Source organism: Myxine glutinosa, chromosome 1 (genome assembly GCF_964187855.1).
Source record: "Myxine glutinosa chromosome 1, kmMyxGlut1.1, whole genome shotgun sequence".
Lineage (NCBI taxonomy): Eukaryota > Metazoa > Chordata > Myxini > Myxiniformes > Myxinidae > Myxine > Myxine glutinosa.
The window spans coordinates 95,956,841-95,974,340 of NC_136261.1; the positions used below are offsets into that span (position 1 = coordinate 95,956,841).

The 17,500-nt window shown below is 42.0% G+C and overlaps 2 protein-coding genes across 5 annotated transcripts in view; both read right to left on the reverse strand.

The window, feature by feature from the left end:
* Positions 1-1,331, reverse strand: part of LOC137426663 (large ribosomal subunit protein eL42) — a 1,866-nt gene extending 535 nt beyond the window's left edge. The window contains exons 1-4 of one of the 2 annotated variants that reach the window (XM_068115435.1): positions 1,280-1,331; positions 766-871; positions 343-410; positions 102-224 (exon numbers count right to left, since the gene is read on the reverse strand). In XM_068115435.1, the coding sequence (XP_067971536.1) occupies positions 102-224; positions 343-410; positions 766-871; positions 1,280-1,282 (300 nt within the window). In that variant the 5' untranslated portion in view covers positions 1,283-1,331. Of the gene's footprint in view, positions 1-101; positions 225-342; positions 411-765; positions 878-1,279 lie in introns of those variants that run through there. The other variant, XM_078775035.1, reaches the window with a different exon arrangement.
* A 2,037-nt stretch (positions 1,332-3,368) lies between these two features.
* LOC137426672 (histidine--tRNA ligase, cytoplasmic) overlaps positions 3,369-17,500 on the reverse strand; it is a 76,928-nt gene continuing 62,796 nt past the window's right edge. For all 3 annotated transcript variants that reach the window (XM_068115446.2, XM_078775071.1, XM_068115454.2), the window contains 7 exons: positions 14,516-14,609; positions 8,959-9,083; positions 8,767-8,848; positions 7,875-8,005; positions 6,739-6,855; positions 6,433-6,579; positions 3,369-6,202 (listed from right to left, as the gene is read on the reverse strand). In XM_068115446.2, the coding sequence (XP_067971547.2) occupies positions 6,143-6,202; positions 6,433-6,579; positions 6,739-6,855; positions 7,875-8,005; positions 8,767-8,848; positions 8,959-9,083; positions 14,516-14,609 (756 nt within the window). In that variant the 3' untranslated portion in view covers positions 3,369-6,142. The remainder of the gene's footprint in view (positions 6,203-6,432; positions 6,580-6,738; positions 6,856-7,874; positions 8,006-8,766; positions 8,849-8,958; positions 9,084-14,515; positions 14,610-17,500) is intronic.

Here is a 17,500-nt window from a genome sequence, read left to right on the forward strand (position 1 = left end):
GGACGAAGTGTGAGCAGAGGAAAAAGGCAGAAGGCTGGGCATGGGAGAAGAGGTAAAAAAAAAAAAGGATGTGATGGAGTTCGAGTGAGAGTGGGTCGTACCTTGCGTTTCTTATCTCCTCCAAGCTCGAAGTGTTTGCAGCGCTTGATTGGGAGCATGCGCTTCGCACGGCAGTTTGGCTCGACACATTCTAACCGCAACACAATCTTCTTGGTGGTTTTGGCCTGGTTCATAAATACACGCAACGAACATCAATGCAACTAATCCGTCGCGAACAGTACCATGAAATTACAGGAAACGTGTCGACGATAAAACGTACTTTGTGCGACACCAAGGCCTCACCTTTTTGTGGAAGATCGGCTTTGTTTGTCCCCCATAACCACTCTGTTTGCGGTCATAGCGCCGCTTACCTGTAAAAATTGGACATTAAAATTTAAATCCATGATTAAGAACAGTCGGATAAAAGGACACGTACTACATAGTATACCGAGTGGAATGAATTATACAAGGAAACATTAACAGACTTCTTCCCACTTTGCACACAAATTCTCATTACGGATCCTCAGCATCAAAAAAACTACATATAAATAATAAATCGAACGAACAGATTCAAACGTTCACCAACTGAGGTCGTCAGACCGAGGGCCGAAACACGTAATGGTGGATCCTTCTGCCTGTGAAACACCGGGATGGCAGTTTGTAGCTGGGTCGGGATTCGAACCCAGGCTAGACAGCTTAGAAAGTAACCAACTGATGGACACTCACCCTGGGCATACAGAGAGTCCTTTCCCTTCTTGTATTGCGTCACCTTGTGTAGCTGGTGCTTGCGGCACCGCTTACAGAACGTCCTGCGCGTTTTGGGAACGTTCACCTGCATGCACAGGTAGGAAAAACCCACCATAAGTAAATAAATAAATCATCCTGCCAACCTTGTGGTGCACGAGCACCGAGCATATTATTTACACAGGAGGTAAAATAAATATTCACTTACTTTGTAAAACTGAATATAGCCAATTTATAACTACGACCAGAACGCACGTGGTTAACTTTTCCACGTCAAAAGTGAAGTAAATTGGACCATGAGTTGGTTCGATAACGAGCCCAGGCCTTGAGTTGTCAAATATAACTTAAAGCGTTCAAATACAGGATTCGAAAAATAAAATTAAAGGTAATGAAATCCCCTATTAAAGTAGATTATCGGGGACAGACTGATGGTGAGGGACTTGTCGGATTTCGACGGATTGCGGCAGATTAGAGCACCGTACAGAAAAGTACCCACCATGTTGGCAAGGATGTGACGTCAGAGGAAATGCGTCATCAACGGAAGCCGTTTATATCTATACGTTAACGCGTTCGTCAACCAAATATTGACAAGTTCAAACGAATTTGATAATTTTTGCGACATAAAATTAGCAATTGTTTTCAAGCATACACATAAAGCTAAACCATCTGCAAGCTGAACACGACATAGAGCATAAAGATAACCATACACCGCCTAAAGCTGAAATAGTAGTTTTACAATAACGCATTGTAACTAAGTAAATTATTGATTTTGAGAGTATTTTGTTGCTTCAGTGTTATTAAAGTTTTGATTCAGTCAAGAATAAATCTTTGTAAGCAAAGGTTGGACGATGTTGGTTTCCGCTTCCTGTCGCTCTACTGTGTGTGTGGCCTGGACTGGACACCGAAAATCACCGATCTCTATACTAACTGGACAGGAGGGGAAGCTCATTTTAAAAAAAGCATTTGTCCGCCATATTTGCTCTCCCATGAGTAATGCATGGGACTGTTAGTAATAAGGTGAATGTCATGCCGATGAAATGTGATTCCGTGTCTCCTTTTGAGAACGACCGTCGAGGTATTAAACAATGCTTTTTTTCAAGGAGTAATAGTGTGAGGCGGAATAATAGTGTGGGAGGAGTAATATGGCGGATTGAGCGCTTCCGGTGGCTTCAGGACCGCCCGATCAATTAACGTTGGGCACCCTATCCACTTAGTACAGAGATAACAGATAAGTGATGCAGTTAGACCAGGACTAAACGCAATGCCGCAGACCCGCCCGTTGTTTCTAAACTCGATGAAAAAGAAAAATATTGCTCACCCACTCATTTTCACCAAAAACTGCCATCATTGTAACGGTGAAGCAGATACCCATAGAAATTCCACGTAACGTGTGAAATGCCGCGTAGTGTGAATTCAACAATATTTATGCAAAGAGCGGTTAATAAGAACGAAAGTCTAACAACGGCGTAGCCGGGCTTCTTTAGTACTTCAGTTGAGGATGGTATGACCTGGGTGGGGATACCATTAGCAACTAATGTAAGTATTTAAAAAATTTGACTTCAGGCATGCACAGCCGGTTCGTGAATGACTTGGGTGGTGGGTGGTTCGTGTGCAGCCATGCGGCTGCTAGGTTGCATCATTTCTGTGGGCGCATCTGCCGCTGATGCATTGCCTCTCTTGTACTCATTTTGCCGACCTCAGAATGATGACAGGCTGTCAACCTCACCTGGCGATAATCCAACAGGATTTGAACGCAGGATCTTAGGATCCCAAGCCCACCATCCTAACCATTAGGCCAACACCAGGTATAATGACTTGGGTAAAAAAACGGCGAATGGCAAACAATGAACCAATAAATTCCACATTCCTGTGCCACCTTAAGTCGAACATCAGGCATTGACAGCAGGTTCGTGAAGGACTTGGACAAAAAACGTAAATTGTCTGAATGTTGCTATGCACAGTCAATGGTGAAACTGCAAATATCACGGATGAAAACAGTTACGTCATTTCCTCATTCTGCTTTAAACTCAATATCCCTATTTTTATTGTTTAGCATCATTTAATTTGATAGCATCATTCATCATTCCAATCACAAATACTATCGTGTTAATACATCAAAATATAATGTTAAATCACGATTGCATTGAGATATCAAACCAGCGAACCATCATCTGTTCACTTCCGGATTCAGGAGCAAAGTCCGTGTCAATCGCATTTCAAAATCATAATTGCATTGAGGAATTTCTGAAACTGACACCAGTTGGGTCCCTGAAACGTTCCACAGAAGGATATTAGCCCCCGTTGGACTTAGCCCAAAACAGGGGCTTATGGATTGGATCTCGTCCGTCCGTCCGCAACCATATCTCACAGATGTATTGACGGATTTTGTTCATACTTGGCACAAAGATAATACATGATGCTATACATATGCACATCATCTTGGTTCGCAATGTTATCAAAGATGGCCGACTGGTGGCCATTTCAGTTGTAAAAAACCCGATGTTGAACGTGTCCTCAACCATTTCTTGAAGATGCATAGTCGGATTTTGTTTAAACCTGGCACAAGCACAGAAAATGACAGCAGATAAGTGCAACTCACTTTATTTTGCGATCAGATCCAAGATTGCCGACTGGGGCCATTTTGTTACTCAAACGTGTCCCCAACCATTTCCCAACAAGCATGGACTGATTTTGTTCAAACTTGTCACAGAGACAATACGTGAGAGTTTTGAATTAACACAAGCTGTTGAATTAACACCAGGTGGGGTTAACTCAGCCTGTCATCCTTCAGAGATCGGCAAAATGAGTGCCAAATCACTGGGGCCTCTCTCTCAAGGAGGTTGGTGGGAGGATTTGCACTCCCACCGCCATAAAACACCACATTCCGTAGCACACACAGTGAGTGGTGTGTGTCAGGATGGTGCTGAAGTGGTGTGTGCTGGGATGGTGCTGAGGTCACTTTGATAGTGTTGACTAACTGACCAACGTATATAATAAACCATATGGTGTCTCAATGCAATCTCTTCACTTCCATGGTGAAAGACAACTTGGAGACTTCGAGTACTTCAAAATAATTTAATAGTTACATTATTTGCTAACTGGTATCTCCACCCAGGTCATATTATCCTCTTCAACTAAAGTATCAAACAAGCCCGGCTACGCCGCTGTTAGACTTTCGGTCTTTTTTTGGTAATTTGACCAAAGATGGCCAACTGAGGGCTTTTAACTCCGTACAGCAAACTTATAAAACCACAGGGGCTATGACATTTTATGTATACACAAAGAATTAAGTTAAGCACCCCTACACAACGAATTAAGGTAAGCACCCCCTAATATATATTCTTTGTGTATATGTATACATTGGCATATATTCTAAGGTATGTGAGATCAAATAATGATTGGTATGACATTAGCAATTATCCATTGATGAAATTGAGTGATCAAAGTGAAAAAATGTGATTGGTTGAGTCAGTGATCCGATCACGTGGGTCCTACACACGTTATTGACGCAAAGATCGCTAGAGGTCTTCTCAGAACAATGACTGTACGTTAGAAAACATAAACGTCATCCACACTGTCCGTGATGGACCTATAGCTCCATACTTAAATTGAGGTGAAAATATGCCTAAAATTCCCAAAAAATTTCACCTTAAATTATTCAGAATAAAATATTGAAAACGGCATGATTGTTATGTTTTTATGTGACCATAATATCACTTCTCCAGAAAATATAGCAATATCATGGGTATATTACACTGTTTTGACGACAACAAACTTGTAATGTGCGAGGTTGTAAAAATACGGGGGGGGTGCTTAACTTAATTCTTTGTGTATATTTTCCTTCTTGTTATATTTCCTTTTAGTAAAATATGCAACTGTAATAGTTACTGCACGCTGTCGCCCTGTCATGTGACCAGATCCTCAGCTCTGATTGGTGTACGTTTGTGGGGACATACGGACAGACAAAGGCTGTTCAAGATGGCGGTACAAAGACAAAGGCTGTACAAAGTGCATAAAATCATGGGAATTTGTCGATATTGTTACTTCTGCCATCGAAGGTGGATTGAAGTTATGTTTTCACCCTGTCTGTTTATGAACAAGATAACTCAAAAAGTTGTCGACGGATTTGCACGAAATTTGGCGAGGAGGTTTTGTATGTGATAAGGAAGAATTGTTTCAATTTTGGTGAAGATTCGAATCTGGATTAGAGATTTTTTTATTTATTTCAAAAGTGATTCTTCATTATTGAGTGATGGGGCCAAAACGATATGTAGCATGATATTTCAAAACGTTGTGGATGACTTATGACAAAACTAGGTGTATGATTTGGGTATGTGAAAATAATAAATGATTAGATTTTGGTTCAGGCCCTGATTCAGATCTGACCTATCAGTGGGATACAAAACATAAACTGTTCAGCCTGGCCAGAGGTATGCTCTCTACCTCGTATGCAGAGGTATGCTCGACAGACAGACAAAGTGAACCAATTGCTTAACCACGCTTTGCACTTCACGCGTGCCGGGTAACAACCATATTTAGCAAGAGAATAATTCTCAACATGAATCTTTTTTAAACGTTTTCAGGATCCCGTTGCATCTTTCACTCTAACAGCACTTGACATTCATGAAACATCAAGACATTAACTAGAAGGGCACTCAGTAGAGTGCATAACTCCATCTGGCTGAACAGTTTACGCTTTGTATCCCACTGATAGGCCGGATCTGGATCCGGACCTGAACCAAACTCGAATCGGCTTGTTATTGTCACCTACCCAACTCATCCACCTAGCTTTGTCACAACTCATCCACAACCTTTTGAAATATAATGCTATAAATAGTTTTTGGCCCCATCTATCTGAATCACTTAAAAATTCTTTAAAATACTGGTATGCAGATCCAGATGTTCATAAAAATCGAATCAATTCATCCTCGTCACACACTCACCTGTCCACCAAGTTTCGTCCAAATCCGTCCACAACTTTTTGACATATGTTCACATACAAACAAACAGACAGGGCTCAAAACATAACCTTCGTGCACCTTTGGTGGCGGAGGTAAAATGTATAATGTATGAATGTTTCCTTAGAAATTTTTATTTTCTTCACATTTGTCAATATAACTTGCAGAGAGACGATGCGATACTTGGCATTCTTAATAGCTTCTTGATTGAGGAAGTCATTAAGCGGAGAGGAGGTACTCATCGATGCTCGTGACTTGCAAGAAGCTCTACTCGCCAACTTGACCTTCCTTCCTTCCTATTGTATGCATGGATATGCAAAGGGCTGAAATCAGCCCGAAGGTGTTTATAACTTTATCGACAGCCCATAATCAAACAAAAAATGGAATTGTATAAGTTCATTTCACGTTTGCTGTAACCTCTTCTTGACCTCTGCCACGATGTCAACCAATGGCACATCTTCCTGAAAACAAAGAAGTCTTCAGTCAGGTCGCAATGATATGGAATAAAATGACGATGCAAGTATACGAGATGAAAGAAAGGCACAAGAAACAAAGAACGTGTTGTTTAGTGAATCAACAACTGTAATTCATGCAGCTCATGAGAAGAGTAGAAGTTTAACGAAAAAATAAACAAAGGCATAGTTGTGAGAAATAAAATACAAAGTGCGACGGGAAGGAGACAAAGAACAACCTGGTGACGCAGGGCGATGTTCCGAAGTCCCACGACACCAGTCGCTTGTTCACGGGAGCCAATAATGACCACCAACGGCACTCCATGTTTCTCGCACCACTGTAGCTGCCGAAGCAGTGATGGATCTTTATCCCACATCATTTCGGCCTGGTCAGCAAAAGCATGTTGTTTGACCACTTTTGCTGAGAAATATCTGTTCACTTACCACGCAGGTATCAAACAACTTATCACTCAACGTGATGAAAATGATAAAGGAGAATCAATTTGAACAAGAAACGTCTTGCTATCACAATGTCCTGAAATGACCTTGATTCCAGAATCCCACAAGTGAGCGAGGAGATGCATGCGTTCCTCCAAAAACCCTTTCTCTGCAGATGCGACAACCACTTCAGTGATGCTCTTTTGCAGCATCACAGGTTCGACCTGGTAAAGAAGAAAGAAGAAAGAACCACCTTTAGAGGCCATTTTTCCCCGCAGAGCAGGGTTGGCCTTTTTCGGGTACCGTGGTCCCCATATTGAAGCAATGTTTTATGGCCGGATGCTCTTCCTGCCGCCAACCCTGTTAGTCGCCTCTTGCAACACACAGGGAATTACCAGTGAACTGGTACTCAATTTGCTGACCTCGGAAGGATGACAGGCTGAGTTAACCACCCTGGCATTAATTCAGCGATCGACCTGGATTCGAACCCAGGATCCGAGGATCCCAAGCCGGCACCCTAACCGCGAAGCCAACACCAGGCTTCCTAAAGAGAGGAATGGGATTGGTAAAGGAAGAAGTTAATTTATCCACTATTATCACTGACATGTCAAGCTCAATTAAAGACATTTATTGATCAAGTCGTGCCTCGATTTAAAAAACTAGGGCATGCCCGTACTATATCTATATCTAAAATTATATCCCCCCCCTCTATTTACATGAAATGGTTTGGTCCAAAGCGAACGGCTTGCGAGTGGTGACAATCCCCCCCCTCTATTTACATGCAATGGTTTGGTCCAAAGCGAACGGCTTCCGGAGTTTGGTAAAGAAATCGCCATCGCGTGCACAAACGCGCAGGAAAGCGAATGAATCGCAAATTCGTTTTTATTAGTTGTAAAACATAGTTTAACGCCAACATAGTTTGCAAACGTGAAATAAATGAATACGCTCTCAAATGTGCCATCCGAGGCAGAGTGTGCCCGCCACGTTCGGCACACGCGATAGTTCGCTGCTCTCTGATTGGTTGAATCGTTTTTTGGACATAGCTCGGTAAGTAATTGTCCGATTAATATGAAACCTTGAAAAGGCACATCCTCGGGTCCCCAGCAATATACCTGGCAAGTTAAAAGTATATCGGACCCGTGGTTGTCGAGAAACAGCGGTCACAGACAAATAAACGTACAGACAGAGATTACTGGAATTATAGATAGATAAAGTATGTCAAGCCGAGTATCACATGCCTTACCTGAGCAGCCAACATGACCAATCTGTCGACACCAATGCTCAGCCCCACACAGGGATATTGTTTACCCTTTGGGTGCAGCTCAGCCACGAGGTCATCATACCGCCCTCCTCCTGCCACACTGCCCACCTTATCTGCATCCGAGATTCAGTTACAAGCATTTTAGACAATAACAATTTTAAGATAAAAACGATTTCAAAAGATTTAAAATATGTACTGTCAACAGAATACATGAGAAAAAGAATACAAAACAAACGGTGTTAATAAAGTTATAACACACAGCTTTAAGTTCCTACTTATTATCACACAATTTAGTGAAGGCCAAAGCCAAATAAACACATTGGTCTGGCATGGGTCTGATTACTAGCATGGGCGACCCGGTGCTGCCCGGCTGGGTGAGCTTTTCCTGGTGGTAGTTTCGGAAAGTGCTGGACATTGAAAAGCTATGGAGTTATTGGCCGCATAGTTAGTTACCTTTTGCCAGTGGGTCGGCAGCAGCAGTGCCTGGCCCCACATCCCAATATACATTCTACAGTGGCCTTTGTTGGCCACAAAATGGATGCCAAGGCCAATGTATGGTACTTAAAACCTTGCCCACATTCTGAAGTGCCTAAACCCAAAATTTGGGGCCTCTAGGTGCTACGGTTCCTGTGAAAGAATTGCGCACAAACACACAAGCAAACACACAAACATTTTAAAATATGAACAGTGCATAGATTTCAATAATCTCTATGTATATTTTATATCTCAAGCAATTTGCTATGAGCAGTGATGATGATATCAGGAAACGTTGGAATGAAGGTGATGATCTGACATGATGTATACATTTGTTTTGGGACCAAGATCAAAAGTGGCATGTTGTGATATTTGTGAAAGTGACAATTTTTGCTTCCACCTCTGCTGTCAGATATCTCTGCTTCAAACACCACTCCTGTGTAATAATCAACTCCTCGTGCAAGGCTCAGATCCAGCTTAACCTGGAGAGGGCATCATCACCGCATTGGTTTGGTTAAAATCAATACAGGAAGCAATGGGACATTACAATCCATTATATTTGGAAATGGATCAAAATCCTTTTTATCAATACCTTGTTTGAAACACCGAGGATGCGGAGGTAGGAGAAAAGCAGCTGAAGGTCATGTATGGATTTCTGAGCTTTCTCCCCCTGTAGATTAGGATCTACAATGAGCTTTTGCAGCACTTCCTCTCCTCCTGGGTCCCAAAAAACGTTTTACATTAATTTCTCCAAAACTGGGAGGTTAACAAAATCATCTGCAAGAACATAATCCATAACATCAAAAGCATTTTCAGGTACCCATAGCTCAGTTGCAAGAACTACAATTTGGAAGGTGCTGTGGAGAATCTGTAACAATCGGCATTTTTGAAGAAACAATAGAAGGAATGAATAACAAATTAATTTTGGATTATTTTTGAACAACCACGATTCAAACCTTAGAGAGAACAACTATTTTGTTTATTGTAATGACCTCTGCCACCGAAGGCGGGAAGAGATATGTTTCCACCCCGGTCTGTCTGTTTGTGAACAGGATATCTCCAAGTTGTGGATGGATTTGGTGGAGGTTGGGTATGTGACATGGACGAAATGATTCGATTTTGGTGAAGATTCGGATCCGGCTATGAGAATTTTTAGTGATTCTTCACCATTGGGAGATAGAGCCGAAAACGATAAATAGCAGGATATCTCAAGAAGTTATTAGCGGGGTGGCTTGGGGTCAATTTTCAAGATTACCGTTACCGGGCGGACAAAAGCGCCATTTTTGGTGTGAGGCTTCCTTAGGATATATCAGTTGATTTTAGCCGAGGAGCCCTCTCGAAATATGTACGTAACCATGGTAACACAAACAAATCCAAGATGGCTGCCGTTCATGATAAAATACCAATTTTCTTGGGTTGTAGTTGTTAGAGGAAAGCCAAATTGTATCAAAATATTACTTAAATATCAGAACCATGTCCTCAACATGTTCGGTCACCCTCCTGAAATATTAAAGTAAAACATAAAAATCCAAAATGGCCGCCATTTATGCTGAAATAGCAATTTCCTTGGTTTTTAGCGGTCATACGATGGCTAAATTGTACCAAAGTATGATTATATTATACCAGAATATTTTTATTGAAGCCCTATTTTTTAAAAAGATACACAAATAACCTACCACATATGGACAACATGGTTGTTTATTTCCCGTAGGTCTAAAGATCAAAGAAATCAAACTACATAATATTGACTGCAACATCCAAACTAATTGAATTTAAAAGTGATCTAAACTATTTTTTCTCAAGATAGTGCGTTCTTGAGACAAGGGTTTGAACATGGAAATAATGTGAATGTTTTAATTATGCTTTTATCCTAACCTTAATGTGACCCTTGTGGGTATCCGTAGTTATATACCTAATTTAGAGGGCGACATTGTGACTACAGGCTGTCTTTACTATACTGCTAAGCACATGTATTGGTGGAAAGTTTTCTGGCCTCCTTTGTTAACAATCTACATATTTTATGGTAAGTAAGCAACTTTTCAAGTTATTATCTTTAATTACAGAACTTCAGTGATCAAGTCAGGTTTTTTTAGCTAAACAGAAGTATGTGTTTATGTACATTTGGTAACAATCAGCATAATTAGACAAGCTTAAACACTCCTATAAATAATGGCCTATGCAAAATAATCAACACAATATGCACTATATCAGGAATTTAGAAAATTCTGGCTAATTAGATATTTTTATACTGCATTATATAGCACTTATTAACTTTACCCATGATAATGATTAATACGTATAAATCAAATATAATAAAAAGCAACTGTTAAACAATGCTGTTGCCCAGGCCATTTTTAAAACTACGGAAGACATTATAGGACATCATTAGTGAAAACAAAAAATCAGATGTCCTATCTTGACTTGAAAATAAATGTGATTGATTATGTGTTTTTTTCTCTTTGTTATCACAATAAATTTTCCATATGGAAAGTATTATAGGACATCCATTGTGAATGCTAAATTAAAGCTGGATTAATATTACTTGTGAGTAAAATTTATATTTTTGCCAAACTCAACTTAAGTTATTTATATTGATATTATTTTAATGTGAATAATATATACTTTTTGCTCAATTTCAGAGCACCGATTGAAAGCCAAGGAAACTGCTGGTACGGATTGGATTCAGACATCGTGCCAAGAGAGATGAGCCCATATACAAGATGGATCTAGATTGGAATTGTTGTATCATTTGTCAGCAACACACATCTGAACCTTTGAAATGCCCTTTGCAGAATCCTATAGCAAGTCGTGACATGACAGATGCTTATACATCATTTTTGACAAATGTAGAACAGTTCAGAGACATTGATGCACTTCCAACTAACATCTACTTTGGCAGTGATGTTACTGCTGCAGATTTTGTAACCCACCATGCATCTTGGCATAAATCTTGCCATTTGAAATATAACAATTCCAAGTTGACAAGGACGCAAGCAAAGAAAATGGGTGTCCCCAACACTGTCGAGTCTCAAAGGAGATCAAGTAAGCGCCAAACGATAAACACAGCAAAGTGCATCTTCTGTGACAAAGGACATGAGGACGGTGAGCTCTCTCAAGTTTTAACATATGATGCTGATACCAATATACGATGTATGATCACAGAGCTACATGACACACAGCTTCTTGCTCGAATTGTTGGAGGAGATTTGATTGCGATGGAAGCAAAGTATCATTTAAAATGCCTGACCCATCTGCGAAATCGTTACCGCAGTCTCGTCAGAAAGTTGAGTCGGGAATCACCAAATGTAAATGAAAAAGTGAATGAGTCTAGAGTGTTTGTAGAGCTGACAAGCTACATTGAGATAGCTGTAGACTCTGGGACTTTCCTCTTTAAGCTTTCAGAGATTCATTCACTCTATGTGAATCGTCTTCAGGACATGGGTATCCACAAAGAAGTCAACAAGACTAGGCTGAAGCGTCAACTGCTGGAACACTTCCCAGAGGCACAGGAACAGAACGATGGTAGAAACACGGTTATTGTTTTCAAAGAAGGAATGCGAAATATGTTGAAGGAAGCTTTGAAAAAACGGGATTTCTCAGAAGACGCTGAGATTCTAGCAAAAGCTGCAACGATAATCCGCAAAGACATTTTCAACCATCAATGCTTCAAATTCACTGGCTGTTTCCCAACACAATGTCAAGAAAATTCAATGCCCCCAAGCCTCAAATCACTTGTCTCCTTTATACTTAACTAGGGCATGCCCGTACTATATATATATATCTAAAATTATATCCCCCCCCTCTATTTACATGAAATGGTTTGGTCCAAAGCGAACGGCTTGCGAGTGGTGACAATCCCCCCCCTCTATTTACATGCAATGGTTCGGTCCAAAGCGAACGGCTTCCGGAGTTTGGTAAAGAAATCGCCATCGCGTACACAAACGCGCAGGAAAGCGAATGAATCGCAAATTCGTTTTTATTAGTTGTAAAACATAGTTTAACGCCAACATAGTTTGCAAACGTGAAATAAATGAATACGCTCTCAAATGTGCCATCCGAGGCAGAGTGTGCCCGCCACGTTCGGCACACGCGATCGTTCGCTGCTCTCTGATTGGTTGAATCGTTTTTTGGACATAGCTCGGTAAGTAATTGTCCGATTAATATGAAACCTTGAAAAGGCACATCCTCGGGTCCCCAGCAATATACCTGGCAAGTTAAAAGTATATCGGACCCGTGGTTGTCGAGAAACAGCGGTCACAGACAAACGTACAGACGTACAGACAGACAGACAGAGATTACTGGAATTATAGATAGATGGCCTTAACTTGAAAGATCAAGACAGATGTGAATCACAGGCTTGCCTCACTATAGGACAGACCATTCTCCACAACACAAAGAAGAAAACTCCATCTGAATCAGCTGTTGAAACAAGACATACTCTGGAGCGTGAGCCACCTCTCCCCATTTACATTGGTCTCAATATTCATGGACTGACAAGAAGCAAGAAACTCATCCAGCAATTGTATCAGATGGGTATCAGCATTTCATATGACAGGGTTATGGACCTTGAGGACTGTATTGCCACATCTGTATGTGAGCGATTTGAAGAAGACGGCGTTGTATGCCCTGCTTTTCTCCGGAAAGGGTTGTTTACTGTTGGTGCCCGAGACAACCTAGACCATAACCCTAGCTCAACCACTTCACATGACTCCTTTCATGGGACTGGAATTAGTCTCTTTCAGTTTCCAACACAAACTGATCCTGGTGAGAGCAGACCACCTACTATGATACCCCCTTCTGGTGCAACACAGCAGTCTCTCCCGGTCAGTTATGCTTTTGTCCCTGCTGTTGCTTTAACAACCGCTGCAATTGAAGTACCTGAGAGTAACACAGAGCCAACCAAGACCTGCTTAAATGAGGCACTTATCCAGGAAAATAGTTGGGTCGAACATGCACTAGCACTGTTAGAGGAGGATGTCACCAATGAAGATGCCATCGTCTGGGCTGCCTATCATGCTTCGCAGCAACCTCCCATAGAAGACCCTCCAGCTGTGTGTTCACTACTGCCTATGTTCTACGAAAAGTCTTCCACCGCCGCAATGATAAAGCACGGCATGGATGTCCAGAGACAAGCGATTGAGTATCTCAACCCAGGACAAATTCCAGTCACTACCTTTGATCAGCCTCTATTTGCCCTGGCAAAGTTTGTACAGTGGAAATGGCCTGATACTCATACTTTAGCTTTAAAGTGGTAGGCGTGACATCCAATAAGCGACACGCCCAATTCTTGGGCTCGATATTTTGCACTCCTAATGATAATGTTGTATTTCCAGGGTACAATGTTTACAGCTTATCATTCGCAATAATTGATGACCTGGAGTTATAAGCAATGTATTCAAGCCAAAAGCTTCCCCCCCCCCCCCCCCCCCTAACATTGAGGGCGCCCTTCACATGAAATCACTGAATGTCCCTTTAAATTTACTGGTGATATTGTAATATCAAAATACACATTCAGTGTCCTAAAAATTTATATTTTGATACCAATTTTTGCTATCCATGACTTATATAACCTGGGAAATGTGTTTTTAATTACTGGATGGCGGCCATTTTGGATTTTTGGGTTTTACACGAATACGCGTAAAAATTCGCGAGGGCTCCTCGGCTAATATTGATTAATAGGTCATTAGGAGTGTTCATGCCAAATTTGGTGATTTTGTCCACCGTGTAACGGTAATTTTGCTAAGCCACCCTACTATATGGACAGATTTGGACGAAACTTGGTGGACAGATTATGTGTGTGACGGACGAATCAATTCGAATTTGTTGAAGATCTGTATACGGACCCACATACGAGAAATTTTGAATTTTTAAAGTGGTTCTTTACCATTGAGTGATAGGGCCAAAAACGATATATCGCACTATATCTCAAAACGTTGCAGATGGATTATGACAAAACTTGGTGGATGAGTTGGTTTGGCGACAAGAACAAGCCGATTATATTTTGATTCAGGTCCAAATCCAGATCCGGCCAATCAGTGGGATACAAAACAAACTGTTCAGCCTGGCGGAGGTATGCGCTCTACCGAGTGCCATTCTCAATGATAAAGTAATTAAACGCACCAAGCCTGCAGTGGTTTCACATCACTCACCCTTCTGAATGATCATTTCTCCGAGCCTATCAGCCGAGTCACTGGGCATGCCATGCCTCTGTACAAGTTCTTCTTTCACAGCTGGCCAGCCATTCTGAAACAATGTTAAAATGTTTTTGTTTCTTTTTAATAATCATCCAAGGCTCATTTAGGAGCTTGCACGTTAATCACTTGCAGGCCAAACATGTTAGGCGACACAAGTGCCTCAGGAAATTACGTCATCCCCCCCACCCCCCCCCCCCCCCCCCAAGTTCACATGTTCCCAAGTCCTGCATTGTCTGCGTCTCTGTCTGTATGTGTGTGCACAATGTGTATGACAACTCTTCCATGCCCCTCATAGTTATTAAAAAATTTAAAAATCCACTAAATGACTCAAAATAAACGTTCAGATAGTTATTCCAGCATGGCTGGAGTATCAAGACGACATGAAATAGTTATCTAATGCTCTATTTCTCAAGCTGTCCATAAAGGACCTTTGATTTGTGAATCAGAAAGAAAGATGAAGATTTTTTTTAAGGATTCTGAAGGGACATCATCTAAAGTTGACGATGGGATGAGGTAAATAAAGGTAACAGAAAGTTGGGTAAGGAAAATAAGGAGCAATTGAACATATGATCAACTAAATAAAATGTGATTGGATGGCGTCATGCTTTCAGAAATTGCTAACGCAGAGCATAAAACTTAAACAATGTGTATTTCCTGCATTTACATGTGAGATTCCATGAAAAATGATGCAAATATTACAACGGGTCTACAATGTTACAATGTGTCGACCCTCAGGAGTGCCAGGAAGCACTATCTCTCCACACTCAAGAATGAAGTCTCAAACCTGTCTCCTTCCTCCAAATCCTGGTGGCGTCTGGTCAAATCCGTTTCTGGTGTTTGTTCCAATTCCTTCTGGTCAAATCCGATTAACGTGCTTTCAGAATGGTTTCAGAAACCCTGGTGTTGGGCTAGCTGCTAGGGTGCCGGCTTATGATCCTAGGATCCTGGGTTCGAATCCCGGTCGATCGCTGAATTAACGCCAGGGGGGTTGACTCAGCCTGTCATCCTTCCGAGGTCGGCTAATTTGAGTACCAGTTCACTGGTAATTCCCTGTTTGTCGTTAAAGGCGGCGAAAATGGTTGGCGTCAGGAAGGGCATCCGGCCATAAAACATTGCTTCAAAAAGTGGACCAAAAAAACAACAACAACCACGGTTCCCGAAAAAGGCCAACCCCCGCTTTGCGGGGAAAAATGGCCTCTAAAGGTGGTTATTATATATATATATATATATATATATATATATATATATATATATATATATATATATATATATATATATATATATATATGTTCCCCCTCCATCCCCTCCCTCACCTCAAATGGCTACACAGTTGACACCGCACGTGACAAAGCCGAATGCCTCAACTCTGTGTTTGCCTCAAAATCTTGTGTTCCAAACCCATCTCTCTCTGTTCCCACCTTACCTACTCGAACCCAACTGCTCCTGGACTCTGTGTCCTTCTCTCCTGACAAGGTGGAGAAGTTTTTGACAAACCTCGACTGTGATTCTGCAACTGGACCAGACGGCATTAGCCCACGGGTCCTAAAATCCTGCTCTACCGCTCTATCTCACCCTCTCTCTGTTATTTTCACCCTCTCTTTTGCTCAAGGTCATCTGCCAGCATCTTGGAAATCAACAAACATTACCGCTTTACACAAAAAAGGTGCAAAAACAGATCCCAGCAACTACAGACCAATCAGCCTGCTCCCAATTATCAGCAAAGTCATGGAATCCATCATTGCTTCGGATATCAAATCCTTCCTCTTCTCCAATGGCTTGATCTCCGATCATCAATTTGGATTCAGACCAGGTCATTCTACTCTGGACATGTTGCTTCTGCTGTCTCAACAATGGATGGAGATCCTCAATGCCAAACAGGAAATCAGAGCTGTCTCCCTCGACATATCACGAGCCTTCGATACGGTCTGGCACCCAGCTCTGCTCACCAAACTCTCCTCCTATGGTATCCATGTAAATCTCCACGCTTGGCTTGCGGACTTCCTCTCTGGTCGTAGTCAACGTGTGACCCTGAATGGATTTCTCTCATCGCCCCTTCCTGTTCTGGCTGGAGTTCCCCAAGGCAGTGTTCTGGGCCCTGTGCTTTTTCTGGTCTTCATCAATGATCTCTCCGACTCTCTGGAAAATCCTTTCTATCTCTTTGCTGATGATTCCACTCTCTGCCGCTCCATTCCTCATCCCTCATATCGGCAACCTGCAGCCTCCTCACTCTCTGCAGACCAGGACAAAATCACAGACTGGTCAAACAAGTGGAACATGTCTTTCAATCCTGACAAATCTCACACTCTTACTATGTCTCTCTGAAAAGACGGACTGGAAAACCCTCCCATGTACTTTCTCAACAATCCTCTCCAAGAAGTTCTGTCGCTCAAGCTTTTGGGTCTCACTATCTGCCATGATCTTTCTTGGGAAAACCACATTTCCAAGCTGGCCTCCAAAGCCAGTCGCCGACTGGGCATCCTCCGTCGTGCGAAGTCCTTCCTTGGCACACCTGAGCTCCTCACCACAAATAAGGCTTTCATCCGCAGCCCAATGGAATACTGTTCCCCCTTCTGGGCCGGTGCTCCTGCCTCACACCTAGCTCGTCTTCACGCTGTTGAAGCCAAAGCTTTCAGAATCATTGGAACCTCCTGCGATGAAGCTAACTCCGAGGGCCTTTCACTCACTCACCGCAGGCAGGTTGGTGGTCTTTCTGTCTTCTACCGACACCTCTCCGGCCTTGCTCCCCCAGCTCTCTCTGTGCTCTGTCCCCCAAATATTCCTACAGGTCGCACAAGATCTGCCAGCAACCCTCTTAGGGTTAAACTGCCAAAATCAAGTCTCTCTGCTCACTTTCACTCTTTCATTCCCCTTTTCTCCCGCCTCTGGAACAAACTCCCCCACTCCCTTCAATCCCACTCCTCCCTCCAGGTCTTTAAAACA